The sequence below is a fragment of the Anolis carolinensis genome, chromosome 5 (assembly GCF_035594765.1).
Source record: "Anolis carolinensis isolate JA03-04 chromosome 5, rAnoCar3.1.pri, whole genome shotgun sequence".
NCBI classification, from domain to species: domain Eukaryota; kingdom Metazoa; phylum Chordata; class Lepidosauria; order Squamata; family Dactyloidae; genus Anolis; species Anolis carolinensis.
Window position 1 is genome coordinate 205,585,143 of NC_085845.1, and position 18,339 is coordinate 205,603,481.

The window sequence follows — 18,339 nt, forward strand, 5'->3', positions numbered from 1 at the left end:
CCATGGTGCTGACGCCGCCGCCACTGCCACCGCTGCCTCCCTCCAGCTTCATTCTCTTCTGCTCTTTCCTGCCCAGCGACTACATCATCGAGGAGAAGGCGGCCGTCCTCCAAAAGCGGGAGCATGAAGGGTTCGGCTTCGTCCTGCGAGGGGCCAAAGGTAAGCGGCGCTCCCCACGGGGGTCCGGGGAGCATGGCAGGGCGCACACCTGTGTCCCGGGCGCATCCGGCACAAAGACGGGTCTCTCCCTCTCCGTCTCTCGTGCGGGATGCAGGCTGCGTCCATGTGAGAGTGGAGACATGTACGGAAGAGTGCACGGCATGGGTTGGGGAGTGCATGGGAGAGTGCACACCTGTGCTCCCATGTGCATCGGGCACAAAGACAGGTCTCGCTGTCTCTTTCTCTCTCATATGGGATGTCTATGTCATGCTGCACCCATGTGTGAGTGGATATATGTATGGAAGAGTGCATGGCATGGGTTTGGGAGTGCATACCTGTGCTCCCATCTCTCTCTCTCTCTCTCTCTCTCTCTCATGTGGGATGCATGCTGCACCCATGTGTGAGTAGAGACATGTACGGAAGAGTGCACGGCATGGGTTGGGGAGTGCATGGGAGAGTGCACACCTGTGCTCCCATGTGCATCGGGCACAAAGACAGGTCTCGCTGTCTCTTTCTCTCTCATATGGGATGTCTATGTCATGCTGCACCCATGTGTGAGTGGATATATGTATGGAAGAGTGCATGGCATGGGTTTGGGAGTGCATACCTGTGCTCCCATCTCTCTCTCTCTCTCTCTCTCTCTCTCATGTGGGATGCATGCTGCACCCATGTGTGAGTGGAGACATGTACGGAAGAGTGCATGGCATGGGTTTGGGAGTGCCCACCTGTGCTCCCATCTCTCTCTCTCTCTCTCTCTCGCTCTCATGTGGGATGCATGCTGCAACCATGTGTGAGTGGATACATGTACGGAAGAGTGCATGGCATGGGTTTGGGAGTGCATGGGAGAATGCATACTTGTGCTCCCATCTCTCTCTCTCACTCTCTCTTGTGGGATGCATGCTGTACCCATGTGTGAATGGATATGTGTACAGAAGCGTGCATGGCATAGGTTTGGGAGTGCATGGGAGAGCATGCATCTGTGTCCCCATATGCATTGGGCACAAAGACAGTGCTCTCTCTCTGTCCCTCTCTCATGTGGGATGCATGCTGCACCCATGTGAGAGTGGAGACATGTACAGAAGAGTGCATGGCATAGGTTTGGGAGTGCATGGGAGAGTGCGCACCTGTGCTCCCATCTCTCTCTCGCTCTCTTTCTCTCTCTCTCACTCTCATGTGGGATGCATGCTGCACCCATGTGTGAATGGATATATGTATGGAAGAGTGCATGGCATGGATTTGGGCGTGCATGGGAGAGTGCATACCTGTGCTCCCATCTCTCTCTCTCTCTCTCTCTCTCTCATGGGATGCATGCTGCACCCATGTGTGAATGGATATGCGTACGGAAGAGTGCATGGCATGGGTTTAGAAGTGCAAGGGAGAGCGTACACCTGTGTCCCCATGTGAATCGGACACAAAGCTGGCACTCTCTCCTTCGTGTGCCATGCTCTGGGATGCATGCTGCACCCATGTGTGAATGGATATATTTGCAGAAGTGTGCATAGCATGGGCTTGTGAGTGCATGGGAGGGTGTGCACCCATGTCCCTGTGTGCATTGGGCACAAATACAGGGCTCTCTTTCTCTCTCTCTCTCTCTCTCTCATGTGCCATGCTCCGGGATGCATGCTGCACCCATGCGTGAATGGATATATGTATGGAGGAGTGCACGGCATGAGTGCATGGGAGAGCACAGAACTGTGTCCCCATGTGCATCGGGCACAAATATTCTCTCTCTCATGTGCCATGCTCCAGGATGCATGCCCTATCAATGTGTGAAGGGAAATATGTACGGAAGATACAAAGACGGGGCTCTCTTTGGGTCGTCCCTGTGCAGAATACAGGTCCTGAGCATGTGGTGCCCATGTGGGAAGCCCAATAGGCACCCATGGGGGCTCCTCCCCCACTTCTGCCCCTGTTCCAAGGAAGAGACCCCCACCCATGCCTTGCAGCCTTTGAACTCTCCATGTGCCATGCTCTCCAGGGCATGTGATGTCTGTCCATGTGTGTTGGCAAGGAGGTGGCCCCCATAGGTCTCAAAGGAGGGGCGTGCCTTCTTTTGGGGTCTCTTGCGGGAAGCCCTGCCTCTGGCACGAGCATGGGACCCTCCATGTGCTATGCTCAGGAATGCATGTGGTGTCCATGTGGTGGGCATCCGTGGGTCTCCTCCACTTCTGCTCCTCTTCCGTGGAGGTTAGGGTCTCATGGGAGACCCTTAAATCTTCCAGCAATTGCTTCTGTCTTTTGGGAAGGGTCCTTCTCTCCTGTAGGGTCTCTTTTTTGGGGGGGTTCTTGCCCCCTTCTTTGTCGCAAGCAGGGCTCAGTGTTCGGCGGTGGGATCGAGCCCCCTCCCCTGCTTCCAAAAAGAGCCTTTGTGTCTGGAAGAGGGAGCGGAAGGGGCCGGGGGATTTGGGGAGGGGTCTGCTCTTTGGGCAGGGGCCCCGGCGTGGAAGGCAGCCTCACGTTTGGGAACCAGATCCATCTCTTCAAGTCGAAATTAGGACACAAGGCGGGGTGTGTGTGTGTGTGTGTGTGTGTGTGTGTGATTTGAGAAGCCACAGCCCCCTCCTCCTTCTCCCTCCTTTTCTTTGGCTCCGAGGGTCTTCCTTCTCCTGCCCAACCCTCCCCTTCCCCAGTCTGTCATTTTGGACCCGTCTGCAGTGCACACACACACACACACACACACACACCCAATTAACACACAGACCCCAGGCTCTGCAAGGGGATCACCATCATACAGACACACACACACATATTATAGATAGATAGATAGATAGATAGATAGATAGATAGATAGATAGATAGAGATAGATAGATAGATAGATAGATAGATAGATAGATAGATAGATAGATAGATAGATAGACATACACACACACACATACATAAGCACAAAGACTGGACTGGATGCCTTTAGCTCAATCAAGAAATGGGTCGGGGGTCCAATATAAGCAAATGAGCCCCCCTTTGATAGCAAGGTCTATGCACACATACACACACATATACATGAACATATATACACACATACATGCATGCTGACCTGAATACCCCCAGCTCAAGCAAGAAATGGGTCAGGGGTGCAATAGCAGCAAATGAACCCCATATATACAGTCATATAGACATATACAGATGGGCATATACACACACATATACATATAAATATATACACACACATACATGCACACTGACCTGAATGCCTCCAGCTCAAGCAAGAAATGGGTCAGGGGTCCAATAGAAGCAAATGAACCCCCCTTTGATAGCAAGGTCTATACACACACACACACACACATATAATACACACACATACATACATATACGTGCATATATATATGCACACACACATATATACAGGAATATACACACATATACAGATGGGCATTTACACACACACATATATATGTATATACAGACATCTATACACACACATATACACACACATACATGCACAATGACCTGAATGCCTCCAGCTCAAGCAAGAAATGGGTCAGGGGTCCAATAGAAGCAAATGAACCCCCCTTTGATAGCAAGGTCTATACACACACACACACACACACACACATATAATACACACACATACATACATATACGTGCATATATATATGCACACACACATATATACAGGAATATACACACATATACAGATGGGCATTTACACACACACATATATATGTATATACAGACATCTATACACACACATATACACACACATACATGCACAATGACCTGAATGCCCACAGCTCAAGCAAGAAATGGGTCGGGGTGCAATAGAAGCCAATGAGCCCCCTTTGATAGCAAGGGGGCTCACAACCCTCGATGGTTTCTCTCTTGAGGGCCTCACTATCCCCCCCCCATCCCACCTATGGGGCTATCCCTTTTCCCCATGGGGGTGGGGGTGGGGAGGGGTCTTCAAGGGCGGGGCCACGGCTGCAAAGGAATGCGGAGCAGGGCTGAGCCAGGGTGGGCTCTGGGGGCATGGATTGCACCCCCCCACCCCCAAAACAGGTAGCTGGCTATGTCTAGCCCCCCTCTCTCTCTGTGGGTTGGGGGCCCCAGGTTCCGGTCATGATGTCTCTGCCTGGCCTCGGCTGAAGGAGAAAGGAATTGGGAGCCGCAGTTCGCCCGGGGTCTCAGCCTTGCCCTGTTGCGCTCCCTAGGAATGCATTTCTCTTTTCTGGCTTCCCATTTAGGTCCAGGGCTCATGCATTTTCAATATCTCCGTGCTTAAAAATCAGTTATTAAAATGAATTCAGTGAATACAGGAAGAAAAAGGGAGAGAAGGAGGGAAAGAATAAATGAAAGAAAGGAAGGAAGGAAGTAGGTCTGTGCTCTGCTTCTGTAAAGGCAAGGTAATTTTTTCAATCGTGTCAGAAGCAACTTGAGAAAATCCTGCAAGTGGCTTTTGGTGTGACAGAATCGGCCGTCTACAGAAACGTTGCCCAGGGGACGTTGCCCGGATGTGTTACCGTCCTGCTGGGAGGCTTCTTTCATGTCCCCGCAAGCTAGAGCTAACAGACGGGAGCTCATCCAGCTTGAGAACATCCTGCAAGTTGCTTCTGGTGTGAGAGAATCAGCCGTCTATAGAGATGTTGCCCAGGGGACGTTGCCTGGATGTGTTATTGTTCTGCTGGGAGGCTTCTTTCATGTTCCCACAAGCTAGGGCTAACAGACAGGAGCTCACCCAACTTGAGAACATCCTGCAAGTTGCTTCTGGTGTGAGAGAATCAGTCGTCTATAGAGATGTTGCCCAGGGGACGTTTCCCGGATGTATTACCGTCCTGCTGGGAGGCTTCTTTCATGTCCGCGCAAGCTAGAGCTAACAGACGGGAGCTCATCCAGCTTGAGAACATCCTGCAAGTCGCTTCTGGTGTGAGAGAATCGGCTGTCTACAGAGACGTTGCTCAGGGGACGTTGCCCGGATGTGTTACCGTCCTTCTGGGAGGCTTCTTTCATGTTCCCACAAGCTAGAGCTAACAGACAGGAGCTCACCCAGCTTGAGAACATCCTGCAAGTGGCTTTTGGTGTGACAGAATCGGCCGTCTACAGAGACGTTGCCCAGGGGACGTTGCCCGGATGTGTTACCGTCCTGCTGGGAGGCTTCTTTCATGTCCCCGCAAGCTAGAGCTAACAGACGGGAGCTCACCCAGCTTGAGAACATCCTGCAAGTCGCTTCTGGTGTGTGAGAATCGGCTGTCTACAGAGACGTTGCTCAGGGGACGTTGCCCGGATGTGTTACCGTCCTTCTGGGAGGCTTCTTTCATGTTCCCACAAGCTAGAGCTAACAGACGGGAGCTCACCCAGCTTGAGAACATCCTGCAAGTGGCTTTTGGTGTGACAGAATCGGCCGTCTACAGAGACGTTTACAGAGACCATTGCGCCACGGCAGCAAGGCGATAAAAACAGATTTCCCATTTAGATCTAGGTTTCGTGTATTTGCAATATCAGCAGCCCTCTCCCGTGTTTAAAATCAATTATTAAAATTAATGAAATGAGTACAGAAAGAAAAGGGGAGAGAAGGAAGGAAGGAAGGAGAGAAGAAAAAAAAGGAAGGAAGGAAGGAAGGAAGGAAGGAAGGAAGGAAGGAAGGAAGGAAGGAAGGAAGGAAGGGAGGGGATAGCAGACTCTCAGTCATCCGGCACCCCTGGGGATTTGCAGATGCTGGATAAATGTTGTTCCTGGTTGTTTGAGAGTTAGTATTAATAGGCCTAATGCTATACTCCATACTATACTGAGCCATACATTCTGTATTAGCTTCATGTTCAGATGCAGTCATTAAAAGTAAACTAGGATCAAGAAAGACGGACGTGATATTATAGAAATAGCTTAGTGGATGCAGCAATTATTATTATTATTATTATTATTATTATTTTATTATGACACAGCAAACAAGAGAGACATGCTGGATTTCGTATCACAAAATCACAAGTTGAACACTTCCCAAGTGTCTAGGACTGTGTGATGTATTATTATTATTATTATTATTATTATTATTATTATTATTATTATTATTATTATTATTATTATGACACAGCAAACAAGATAGACATGCTGGATTTCGTATCACAAAATCACAAGTCAAACACTTCCCAAGTGTCTAGGACTGTGTGATGTATTTTCAGATGATGCATGCAGATCCCAGCAGGGTGGCCTTTTGCAGTTGGCAGATCGTGATTTTGTCAATGTCTATTGTTTCCAAATGCCGGCTGAGATCTTTTGGCACGGCACCCAGTGTGCCCATCACCACCGGGACCACCTGCACTGGTTTCTGCCAGAGTCTTTGAAGTTCTATTATTATTATTATTATTATTATTATTATTATTATTATTATTATTAAGCTAAGGCTGAGTGGCCATCTGTCAGGAGGGCTTTAATGGTGTCTGTGAGCTGGCAAGAGCAGAACAGGGAGCTCCCAAAGCTTGGAAGGGAGCAGAGGAAGGAAATCCGGCAAAAAGCGGGAGGAAAAGGTCAGAGGAGGACAGAGAGTGGAAGGAAATTCAAAGCGGAGCCTCTTAGCTTCCTTTTTTTAAGCACTGCGCTGCGGTGGGACCTTGCAAGGACCAGGCAAAAGGCAGGAAAGCCATGCTCTGGGTTCTAAACTGGATGCAAACAGCCTCATGGGTCACCTAGAATCGTAGAGCTGGGAGAGACCCCCAGAGGACATCCAGTCCAACCTCATTCTGTCAAGGGGGAGACACAACCCAAGAGCCCCTCAATGGATGGACTTTGGAGCAAAGCCTGGAGGTTATAGAGATGGGAGTCCGAAAAGAAGGATCCAGAAGGGCTGCCAGCCTGCATATCGAAGGAAGGGACTGGCAGAAACACACCTAGAACCATAGAATTCTAGAATCCAAGAGTTGGAATAGACCTGGCGGGCCATCCAGACCAACCCCATTCTACCAAGAAGCAAGAAAATTGTGTTCAAAATTGTGATAGATGGTCATCCAGCCTCTGTTTCAAAGCCTCCACCGCATTCCGAGGCAGAGAGTTCCACTGCTGAACAGCTCTCACAGTGAGGAAGTTCTTCCTCATGTTCATGTTCTTTCCGGTAGTTTGAAGCCATTGCTCCATTGCGTCCTAATAATAATAATAATACAGTAGAGTCTCACTTATCCAACATTCTGGCTTATCCAACGCATTTTTGTAGTCAATATTTTCAATACATCGTAATATTTTGGTGCTAAATTCGTAAATACAGTAATTACTACATAGCATTACTGCATATTGAGCTACTTTTTCTGTCAAATTTGTTGTATAACATGAAGTTTTGGTGCTTAATTTGTAAAATCATCACCTAATTTGATGTTTAATAGGCTTTTCCTTAATCTCTCCTTATTATCCAACATATTTGCTTATCCAACGTTCTGCCGGCCAGTTTATGTTGGATAAGTGAGACTCTACTGTACCGTATATACTCAAGTATAAGCTGACCCGAATATAAGTCGAGGCACCCAATTTTACCACCAAAAACCTGGGAAAACATTGACTCCAGTATAAGCCAAGATACCAATAAAATTACATTAATTGAGGCCTCGGTCGTTTAAATGTTTTTGAATCTTTATATCAAACTGTAATTTAAGATATGACTGTTCAACTCTGGTTAAATCATTATTTCCATCTTCTTCAATGTCAATGTGCTTATGTCTCCTTTTAATAATAAGAGAGTGAAATAATAAATGTAATACAGTAGAGTCTTACTTATCCAACATAAACGGGCCGTCAGAATGTTGGATAAGCGAATATGTTGGATAATAAGGACGGATTAAGGAAAAGCCTATTAAACATCAAATTAGGTTATGATTTTACAAATTAAGCACCAAAACATCATGTTAGACAACAAATTTGACAGAAAAAGTAGTTCAATATGCAGTAATGCTATGTTGTAATTACTGTATTTACGAATTTAGCACCAAAATATCACGATATATTGAAAACATTGACTACAAAAATGCATTGGATAATCCAGAACGGTGGATAAGTGAATGTTGGATAAGTGAGACTCTACTGTAATAATAATAATAATAAATGCAGTAAAGTAATAAATGTAATAATAAATAGAGTAAAATAATAAATGTGTTCATAATAATAAAATAGAGTAAAATCAATGTAAAAGTAACAATAATAGAGTAAAATAATAAATGTAATAATAATAATTAATAGAGTAAAATAATAAATGTAATAATAATAATTAATAGAGTAAAATAATAAATGTAACCATACCAATAATAATAGAGAAAAATAATAAATATACCATATATACTTGAGTATAAGCCAACCTGAATATAAGCCCACCAGGACCCTCACCCAAGTATAACCCGAGGAGGGTTTTTTTCAGTCCTAAAAAAGGGCTGAAAAACTAGGCTTATACTCAAGTATATACAGTACTTCTCAAACTTTAAAAAGTTCTTTTATTTTGCTCGCAGATGAACAGTGTCCCTGTCTATCACAATTTTTGGATTGTCATAAGGTCACTTATATGGCAGTATTTGGCTGATGTTGTCCCAAGTTGTAAATGAATGATAGACATCTTCCATCCTGGACCAGATGTTGACTCTTCTTGATTGGTGTTAACAAAGATAAGCCTTGTGTTGACTTCCTTCTTAACAGTTGCAAACATTTCCTTAACTTGATGTCAACATTTCTCTTATCATTGCCACAGTTCTTATCACAGTTTACCAGGCAGGTCAACTATTTCAAGTCTTATTAGCAACTTTTAATTACAGTTCAACAAGCAGGTAATTAGTCATTGCAGGCCTTAATATTTGAATTGTGTCTTCAAAATGATTAGCTCTCATTCCTTCCTTCCATACAGTTCATCCAAACCATATATTCATATTTCATCTTGAAAAGGAAAAGGCCTGAGGCTGTTAGGAATTGTGGGAGCTGAAGTCCAAAATACTTGGAGGGAGGGCCCAAGTTTGCCCAGGCCTGGTATAAATAAACTAATAATAATAATAATAATAATAATAATAATAATAATAATAATCCCTGCTCTGCCCAGAAAACCCTGTGGGTGGCACTGGGCCAGTCACATTCTCTCAGCCTCTCTCAGTCTCTGAATTAGTCTCAGCCAAGAAAGAAATTAAGGCAAAGCCAAAGCGTTTTCGTGTTGGACTAAGGTTGCATCTCCTCTGCACAATTAATGCCGTTTGCAACCACGTTAACAGCCCTGGCTCCATGCTATGGGATCCTGGGAGGTATAGTTTTACAAGGCCTTGGGCAGACCTTGAAAAATTACAAGAACTTTAGGAAGAACTTCCTGACTGTAAGAAGAGCTGTTCAACAGTGGAACTCTCTGTCCATTGAAGGCTCCTTCCTTGAAGACTTTTAAGCAGAGGCTGGATGGACATCTGTCGGGAGGGATCGGATTGTGTCTAACTTTATGGCAGAAGGAGGTTGTATCGGATGACCCTTGGGATCCCTTCCAACTCTGATGGGGGGCATCTGTCAGGGGTGCTTTGATGGTGCTTTTCCTGCATAATGGCAGAATGGGGTTGGGCTGGATGGCCTTCAGAGGCCTCTTCCAACTCTAGGATGCAGTGATTCTATAGCCCTGTTTTTCTATGAGCCTTCTAATGTCTGAGGCTGGATGGCCATCTGTCGGGAGGGCTTTGATGGTGCTTTTCCTGCATAACAGCAGAAAGTGGTTGGACTGGATGGCCTTTAGAGGTCTCTTCCAGCTCCGTGATGCTGTGATTCTGTAGCCCCATTTCTCTATAAACCTTCTCATGTCTGAGATGGGGTGACCATCTGTCGGGAGGGCTTTGATGGTGCTTTTCCTGCATAACTGCAGGAGGGAGTTGGACTGGAAAGTTTGGAGAGACCTCTGTCTTGTTCCCCATCTAAACGTATAGTCCCAGCTTTAATATGCTATGATTCTATATCCCTATTTCTCTATGAACCTTCTCATGTCTATGACAAGAGAAGCTTTGTAGGTTTAGGTTGCTGTGAGTCTTTCGGGCTGCCTGGCAATGTTCCAGAAGCTTTCTCTCCTGATGTTTCACCAACATGTCTGGCAGGACATCCTAAGAGGTTGTGAGGTCTGTTGGAAACTAGGCAGGGGAGGTTTATATATCCGTGGAAGGTACAAGGTGGGAGAAAGAACTCGTCTGTTGGAGGCAAGTGTGGATGTTGTAATTAATCACCTTGTTTAGCATTTGATGGCGCTGTGGCCTCAAGGCTTGGCTTCTTCCTGCCTGGGGAAATAATTTGTTGAGAGGTGTTAGCTGGCCCTGACTGTTTCCTGTTTGGAATCCCACTGTTTTCTGAGTGTTGTTCTTTATTTACTGTTCTGATTTTAGATTTTTTAAAATACTAGGAGCCAGATTTTGTTAATTTTCCTAGTTTCCTCCTTTCCGTTGAAATTGTCCACATGCTTGTGGGTTTCAATGGCTTCTCTGTGTCATCTGACGTGGTGGTTGTGAGAGTGATCCAGCATTTTCAAATAATATTCTGTGTCCAGGTTGGTTCATCAAGGCCTCTACTTTGGCTGACTTTTCTGGTTGAATTAGTCTGCAGAGCCTTTCATGTTCCTTGATTCGTATTTGGGTGCTGCATTTGGTGGTCCCTATGTAGACTTGTCCACAGCTGCATGAGGTGAGAAGATTCCTCCTGTCCTTTGCTGAACAGAGCACTGGTTGGATTTTCTTGGTGGGTCTGTAGATATGAGGGCTATCCAGAAAGTAGATTACGTTTTGGAATTTAAAATGAACAAAGTATAGGAGAAAACATTTACCATACGCAGTTGAAAACCAGACCCAAATACCACTTCTCAGCATAGTCGCCATTGAAATCTAGGCACTTCTCATAGCGATAAAAGTTTGGAAAGTCCTTCCCCACCAAACTTTGCCTCAACCAGGCAGGCGTCCCTCCCTACAGCTGCGCATGTGCATGTGCTCAACTTTCTCCCATGCTCGTCCTGGATTGCTCTTCTAAGGTTTTGCAAGAAGCACACCTTTCCCGTCCCAAGAAATGATTGCCATAACCTTCCTTGCAAGCATTTGCAAAACAGAACAGCGATCCAGGACAAGCATGGGGGAAAGTTGAGTGTATGCACATGCGCAAGCTGCAGGAAGGGACACCCGCCTGGTTGAGGCAAAGTTTGGTGGGGAAGGACATTCCAAACTCTTTTATCGCTATGAGAAGTGTTTAGATTTCAATGGGGACTGTGTTGAGAAGTGGTATTTGGGTCTGGCTTTCAGCTGCATATGGTAAATGTTTTCTCCTATACTTTGTTCATTTTTAATTCCAAAACATAATCTACTTTCTGGATAGCCCTCAAAGTTTGTAGGTTGTGTTTCTTCATCAGTTTGCCTATGCGGTCAGTGGTTCCCTTGATATCTGGTAAGAACACGTTTCCTCTGGGTGGATCATTGTCTTTCCTCTCGTGTCTTCTTCTTGGGCTTGCAGCTCTTCTGATGTCCATGGTGGAGTCTCCATTGGCCTGAAGAGCCCAGTTGAGGTGGTCCAGTTCTCCTTGGAGGAGGTGGACTTCTCAGATTCTTTGTGCACGATCTGCCAGGGCTTTAATTGTGCTTCTTTTCTGGCTTGGGTGATGGAGTTTTTATGAAGGTATCTATCCATGTGTGTAGGCTTTCTGTAAACGTTGATTGGGTTTGCGGATGACTAGGACATCTAGAAAAGGCAGTTTTCCTTCATTTTCTTTTTCCATGGTGAACTGGATGTTTGGGTGGATGCTGATGTGGGTGAAATGTCAGGAGAGAAGGCTTTGTCGCACCTCAGAATAGCTTCACCTTGCTGTATACTCCATACTGCACACAGGCTGAAGTCTTTTTAGTTTGTTAGAAAATAGAAGATAAAAAGTTCTTTAAAAACAAAGTAAGGTTCCAAAAGATCGTTTCAAAATAAAGCCTTAGAGCATAATTCAAGGAATTACCAGCAATAAACAGAGTCCCATTAGAGCAAGACGAAGTGCCAAGAACATGAACACAAGAGCTGCAAGATAGTCCAGGAAAATGAGAGCTTGCTTCTTGGTTGAATGAAAAGTTGCTTTGACAAAGGTTTGTCTCCAAACACATTGCTTTAATACCCTTTGCAAAACATGAAAGCATTTCTCTGGCCTCTAACCTCCCTCTTGTTTGAGATTCTCACACTCCTTCGAACCCTGAATTCCAAACGGTCTGCTTGATCTAGGGAACCTGTCTCGTCAAGGTCAGCCTGCTCGTTAGTTTGCTGAGCCTCATTATCAGACTGAGAACTGTCCTCCTTTTCCAAGTCCATTTGCACCTGGCTAATTTCAGTATCATCAACATCATTCCTTGCTGTGGGAAAATGAACTTGCACCCTCTGTTCCTCATCTTCTACAACAGGGACATTTTGAACCTGATTGTGATCCTCATCAGAGTCAATCTGAGGTTCCAGCTGAGTCACAACAGGCTTCTGGAACATGGCCATACAACCTGAAAGACTCACAGCAACCCAGTGATTCTGCCCATGAAAACCTTTTTTTTGTTTTTTGTTTCAGAGTTTTGAAAATTGTGGTGCGCCTGAGACTCGAAACAATACGGTATTAGCTGTCACATCAGGGTGGTTATGTGAGCTGATCATTTTTAGTACCGGCTCATGACTAAGACGCAACTGCAAACTTTGGCGGTGACATAAGAGCCTAAAATGATTCGGGTGAGAAAAGCTGCAAGAGAAGATTTGGGAGAGAAGGAAAGGCGAAAAGGATTCGATGCAGTCAGAGAAGTGCCAGTTTCCCCAAAAATAAGACAGGGTCTTGTATTAGTTTTGCCTTCTGAAGACGCATTAGGACTTATTTTCGGGGAAACAGGGCCACTTCTCCGTCTGCATGGAATCCTTTCCTTGGCTGGTATTTTTCCAGCATGGCTGGTATTTTTCGGTGCAGCACTTGATATTAAATGCATGGGAACTGAAGTGTGAAATTAATTAAAAATTGCACGTAATCTAAAACATAACAAAGTCTAGGCCAATGTTCTACATCACCTTCTTAATGAAGCATACCTCACTCAGAGTACTACATCTACGCTGTAGAATTAATGCAGTTTGACCCTACTTTAACTGCCCTAGTTCAGACTGGATCTCCATTGCCATATAATGCAGTTTGAATCTGCATTTATATGGTAAATATAGATACAGCCTCGATGCTACAGAATCCTGGGAGCTGTAGTTGCACAAGGTCTTTTGCATCTCTTTGCCAGATGCATCTCTTTGCATCTCTTTGTATTGGTGCTTTACTAAACTACAATTCCCATGATCCCAGTAGCATTGAGCCCAGATAGGGTGCATCTTCTACGCTGTAGAACAAATGCAGTTTGACGCTACTTTAACAGCCCTAGCTCCATGCTATGGGATCCTGGGAGTTGTAGTTGGTAAGACACCTTTGACAGAGAAGGCTGAAGACCTTGTGAAACTACAGCTCCCAGAGTCCCACAACATTGAGCCACGGTATTCATCCTACAATGTAGTCAATGCAAGCGTGAAGGATATGATCCATACTGTAGAATCAATGCAGTTTAGTCCCATGCACAATGGTTGTGTAAAAGAGTAACTTGCATCAGGTGTGGCTTCCGCACATGTAGAAATCCCCTCTTTCACACAACTATTAAAAGGAGAGAAGCCCTGTTCTGTATTTCCCCAGCACAAGATCCGTGTTTTTTGTAGTATTTCGGATTTTGGAATTCCAGGTAAGAGACGCTCAGCCTAGAATGGATCTACGCTGGACTGCATTATATGGGTGTGCGCTTGAAATACGATGCAGTTTCCAACTGCATTCTGTGGCAGTGTAGATCCAGCATTAAGTTCAGCAATAAGAGGAGCGCTATCCAAGAACGGCAGCAGTGCGGTTGGATGCCACAGCAGCTGCCAAAGAGCTTCACATCAGCCATTTGCAAAGACTTTGCCAGGATGCAATGAGATTCCCAACATTGTGCCAAGTCGGCTGAGAAACATTATGTCCTTGGTTCGAAAGTGTTATTTCTTGTTTAACCGTGCGATACTTACGAGTGTTAAATGAAAAGTAATGCCTCCACCTTCGTAAATCCTCAAGAGATGGCAGTCCTGGTCTGCGGCAGGTCCTGGCTGTGACTCTCCTCTACAGTTCCATTTGGCAGGAAGCCTTAGCATTGAACGGTTGTGTTGTTAAAGTGCGAAGTATGGAATCCTGCACAGGCAGTCGGTTGGTGGGAAGCCTTAGCATTGAACGGTTTTGTTGTTAAAGTGCGAAGTACAGAACCCTGTGCAGACGGTTGGTCAATGTGACTTAAGCAACGTGCAGTCATTGAATTCTTGACTGCAGAAGGTGTCACCCCAAAGGAGATTCATCAGAGAATGCGAGCTGTTTGTGGTGATTGTGTTGATGTGAGTCATGTGCATCGTTGGGCAAGTGAGTTTAAATATGTTGAGGTGGGAACATCTGACTTGTGTGGATGTCCTGTGACAGTAACCACTGAGTTTCACAAGCAAAAGGTTGACAGATTGATTCAGGACGATCGTCGTATCACTCAGAGAGAAATTTCAAGCAAGATCGGCATTTCACAAGAAGGTGTGGGTCACATTATTGTTTTGCTTGGCTCTCGGAAGATCTGAGCACGATGGGTCCTGTGAGACTACGGTTGCGGAAATAGAGTGTTGACTTCTTCCGTGACAGTTTCAGAAAACTTGTTCATCATTGGCAGAAATGTATCCAATTGTCTGGTGATTATGTGGAAAAGTGAATAGTGGTCGTTAAAGAGCAAGTTCTAAGGATTATTTCTGCATTTGATTTATTAAAATATTCCCATCCAAACCCAAGTATCGAAGGTGGAGGCATTACTTTTCATTCAACCCTCGTACTTTGGAAGTAGTTGTTCTCCTCCAGAAACTTCGTTTTTGTGGCACAAACTAGGTTGAATTGGCCGAGACTCTTGTGATGAGACATTCATAGAAATATTATAGCAAAATGTGCTATAGCAGGGTCAAACTGCATTACTACAGCGTAGATGTAGTACCCTGAGTGAGGTACACTTCATTAAGAAGGTGATGTAGAACACTGGCCCCCCATTGCTTTTTGCAGCTCCTTTTTAGGACAGTGTCCACTCAGAGGCGTCCTTTACCTATATGTGCTGCCAACATATAGTTCCAACCTATACATTTGGATGGGGGACAAGAGAGAGATCTCTCCAAACGCTCTCAGGATGAAGTCCACCCCTTTCTTAACCATCTTCCTTCCTGATTTCTCCAAAGGGCCAGGCTTCTTACTTGTCGTTCTTTTGGTGTGCGTGCTCCCTCATGTGGCAAGATCAGATATTTATTGTCCAAGACAATTGAAGGGTGGATTTACTACCACAGAACCTCCAAAGCCCTACATCCAAGGTCTAGGCACATGGAGGCACGTCTCTTTCTCCGTTCCTTCGTTGCTTGCTATCTGCTGTCATTTCTTTGGCGAGCTTCTTTCCCTTCTCCCTCCCTTTTCAAAAGGAAGCCGTCTTGCTCTGGGTGGGTTCCTTGTCCGCTCTGGAAACACGCTGCTGTATTTCTCTGTGTGTTATATGTCTGGTGTCACATCTTATGACAGCCTTCTTCGTCTACATCGGGATGGAACTGTTGCACCCCAAAGCTACGAGAGCACTCTGAAAACCACACTTGCAAAGCAAAGCAGTTTAATGAAGTATATATATATATGTGTGTGTGTGTGTGTGTGTGAGAAAGTTCAAGCAAATAACTAAAAGAGTCAATAGAACTAATAGTCCATTAATATAATGTCCTCAACAGTTCAGTAGATAGTTCATCAAGGTCTTATAAAGTTGTAATCCACAAACAGGACTTGAATAATTCCAGCAAAGAGTCAAAGTCAATTAGTAGCCAGGAGTTGCGAGGATCAGAGACAAGACACAGTAAAAACCACATGAAAGGCAGTCATGGAACAAGATTAACAAGGCAAGGTATACTCGAGAGTCACAAGGCACGCTCCTCAACTGAGAATCCTGGAAACAGCACGGGAACAAGACAAGGATCAGGAGACTGGAACGGAGATGCTTCTCCCAAGGATGGCAATGTTGACACCACAACGAAAACAGGGAGTGAGGTTTCTTTAAGGAAATCTCAAGGCTACCGAGCAATGAGAGTCAGGACATTCACAGCTTCACATGGGAAAGTAATCATTAGAGCACTTGAGAGCCAAGCGTTTACTTGGTCTCACAACCTCCCTTGTACTCCTATCCTGTGAGATAGATTGTCTCCGATCAAAAGACACATCCTCTCCTGCAACAACTCCATCTGGCGAATCCAGCCTTGAGTGAACGTCAGAATGTTCCCCAATTAGCTGTTCCTCTGGAATCACAGCTTCGGGCACCTGCAAAGCCATTGGGCTCTGATCCAAGTCCTGGACAGACCCAAAGTTTCCTGCTTCTTGGCAGGGGGTTGGACTGGATGGGCCATGAGGTCTCTTCCAACTCTACTATTCTATGATTCTATAGTCCGAATCAGTATCTGAGTCAAACTCCGTCTCCTGTGGACGGATCCTGACAGCTGAACTATAACACTAACTATGGAAGGCATTTGCTCCTTGAGAGAGAGAGAGAGCTGGAAGGGCTGCATTCCTCATTGCACCTCTTTGCGCTAACAATCAATCAATCTATCTATCTATCTATTTAATATTTTTTTTCCTAAACTTCATTTGGGGAACATGAGTGCATGGAGCAATGGGTTCAAACTGCAGGGGAAACGATTCTACCCCAACGCAAGAAAGAACTTCCTGATGATAGAATTTATTCAACCTGGGATTCTGCTTCTTCTTAGGAGTCTGGTGGACTCTGCTTCCTTCTCTGGCCATCTGTTGGGAGGGCTTGGATTGTGTCTTCCTTATGGGCAGAAGTGTGGGGCTGGGTGGCCTTTGGGGGTCTCTTCCAGCTCAAATGTAGGACACCTCTCCTTCCCTGAAGGTTTTGAAGCAGAGGCTGGACAACCACCTGTTAGGAGTGCTTTGGATATGTTTTAGTCTGGATCAGGCATGGGCCAACTTGGGCCTTCTCTCCAGGTGTTTTGGACTTCAACTCCCACCATTCCTGGCCTCAGGCCCCTTCCTTTTGCCCCTCAGCCGCTTAAGCCGCTTAAGTTGGCCCATGCCTGGTCTGGATGGTCCTTGTGGTCTCTTCCTCTGCAACGAGTCCTCGATTCTATGGTTCTTTGTATGCACAGTTGTCATGTTCCTTGTGCATGCCTTGCCTTCTGACCTGGATCCCCTTCCTTTCCGCAGCAGAGACCCCGATCGAGGAGTTCACCCCAACGCCTGCCTTCCCGGCGCTGCAGTACCTGGAATCCGTGGATGTGGAGGGCGTGGCGTGGAGGGCGGGCCTGCGCACCGGAGACTTCCTGATCGAGGTGAGCATCTCTCTCTCTTTCTGGGGGAACATCACATCACTTTATGACTGTAAGGAGAGCTGTTGAGCAGTGGAACTCTCTGCCTCGGAGTCCAGTAGAAGGTCCTTCTTTGGAGGCTTTTAAAAAGAGGCTGGGTGGCCATCTGTTGGGAGTGCTTTGATGGTGCTTTTCCTGCATGGCAGGGGGTTGGACTAGATGATCCATGTGGTCGCTTCCAACTCTATGATTCTGGGGAACCAGGGTCCATTTTTACATTGGAAATCCTGCTTGCTGCAAAAGCCTTCTTTCCACCATGCACAGTGGCCAGGTCTTCTCTGCAGGCCCTCCCTCTGCATAAATGATGGGAGACTGGAACAAGTATGGGCTTTGTAATTGTCCACAATATTTACTTTCTTCGGGAAGATGGGTTCTAGAGTCCTCACCAGCTTCAAGGCTAAAAGAAATCTAAGATGCAGAACTGAGAAAAGATTGAAAGGAGGAAGCGGAGGGCGGCAGGGAGGCCAGACTAGTTCAGCAACAGCTAGAAATGCACAAACAACAGCAGTATTCTATTTCTTACCCGCTTCACTTTGCAGCTCGAGGCAGGGCACAACATTGTTAAAACACTTCACAAAACGTTTCGTAAAATACATATATTGAAATGTATTTCTATGAAATACATATATTAAAATACATGGAACAAGATTATAAGCAATAAACACAGGACATGCACATAGAATCATAAAGTTGGAATATGAGCATATAATGAGCATATAACATATAATGAGCCCCTAATGGCACAATGAGTTAAACCGCTGAGCTGCTGAACTTGCTGGCCAAAAGGTCGGCGGTTCGAATCCAGGGAGTTAGGTGAG

General features: G+C 45.6%; 1 protein-coding gene across 8 annotated transcripts in view; it reads left to right on the forward strand.

Annotated features, from left to right (window-relative positions):
* shank3 (SH3 and multiple ankyrin repeat domains 3) overlaps positions 1–18,339 on the forward strand; it is a 467,801-nt gene that overhangs the window by 365,716 nt on the left and 83,746 nt on the right. For all 8 annotated transcript variants that reach the window (XR_010006367.1, XM_062981259.1, XM_062981260.1 and 5 more), the window contains exons 14-15: positions 77–159; positions 17,361–17,485. Coding sequence is in view for 7 of the 8 variants with exons in the window: in XM_062981259.1 (XP_062837329.1) it covers positions 77–159; positions 17,361–17,485 (208 nt within the window). In the remaining variant the exon portion in view is untranslated. The remainder of the gene's footprint in view (positions 1–76; positions 160–17,360; positions 17,486–18,339) is intronic.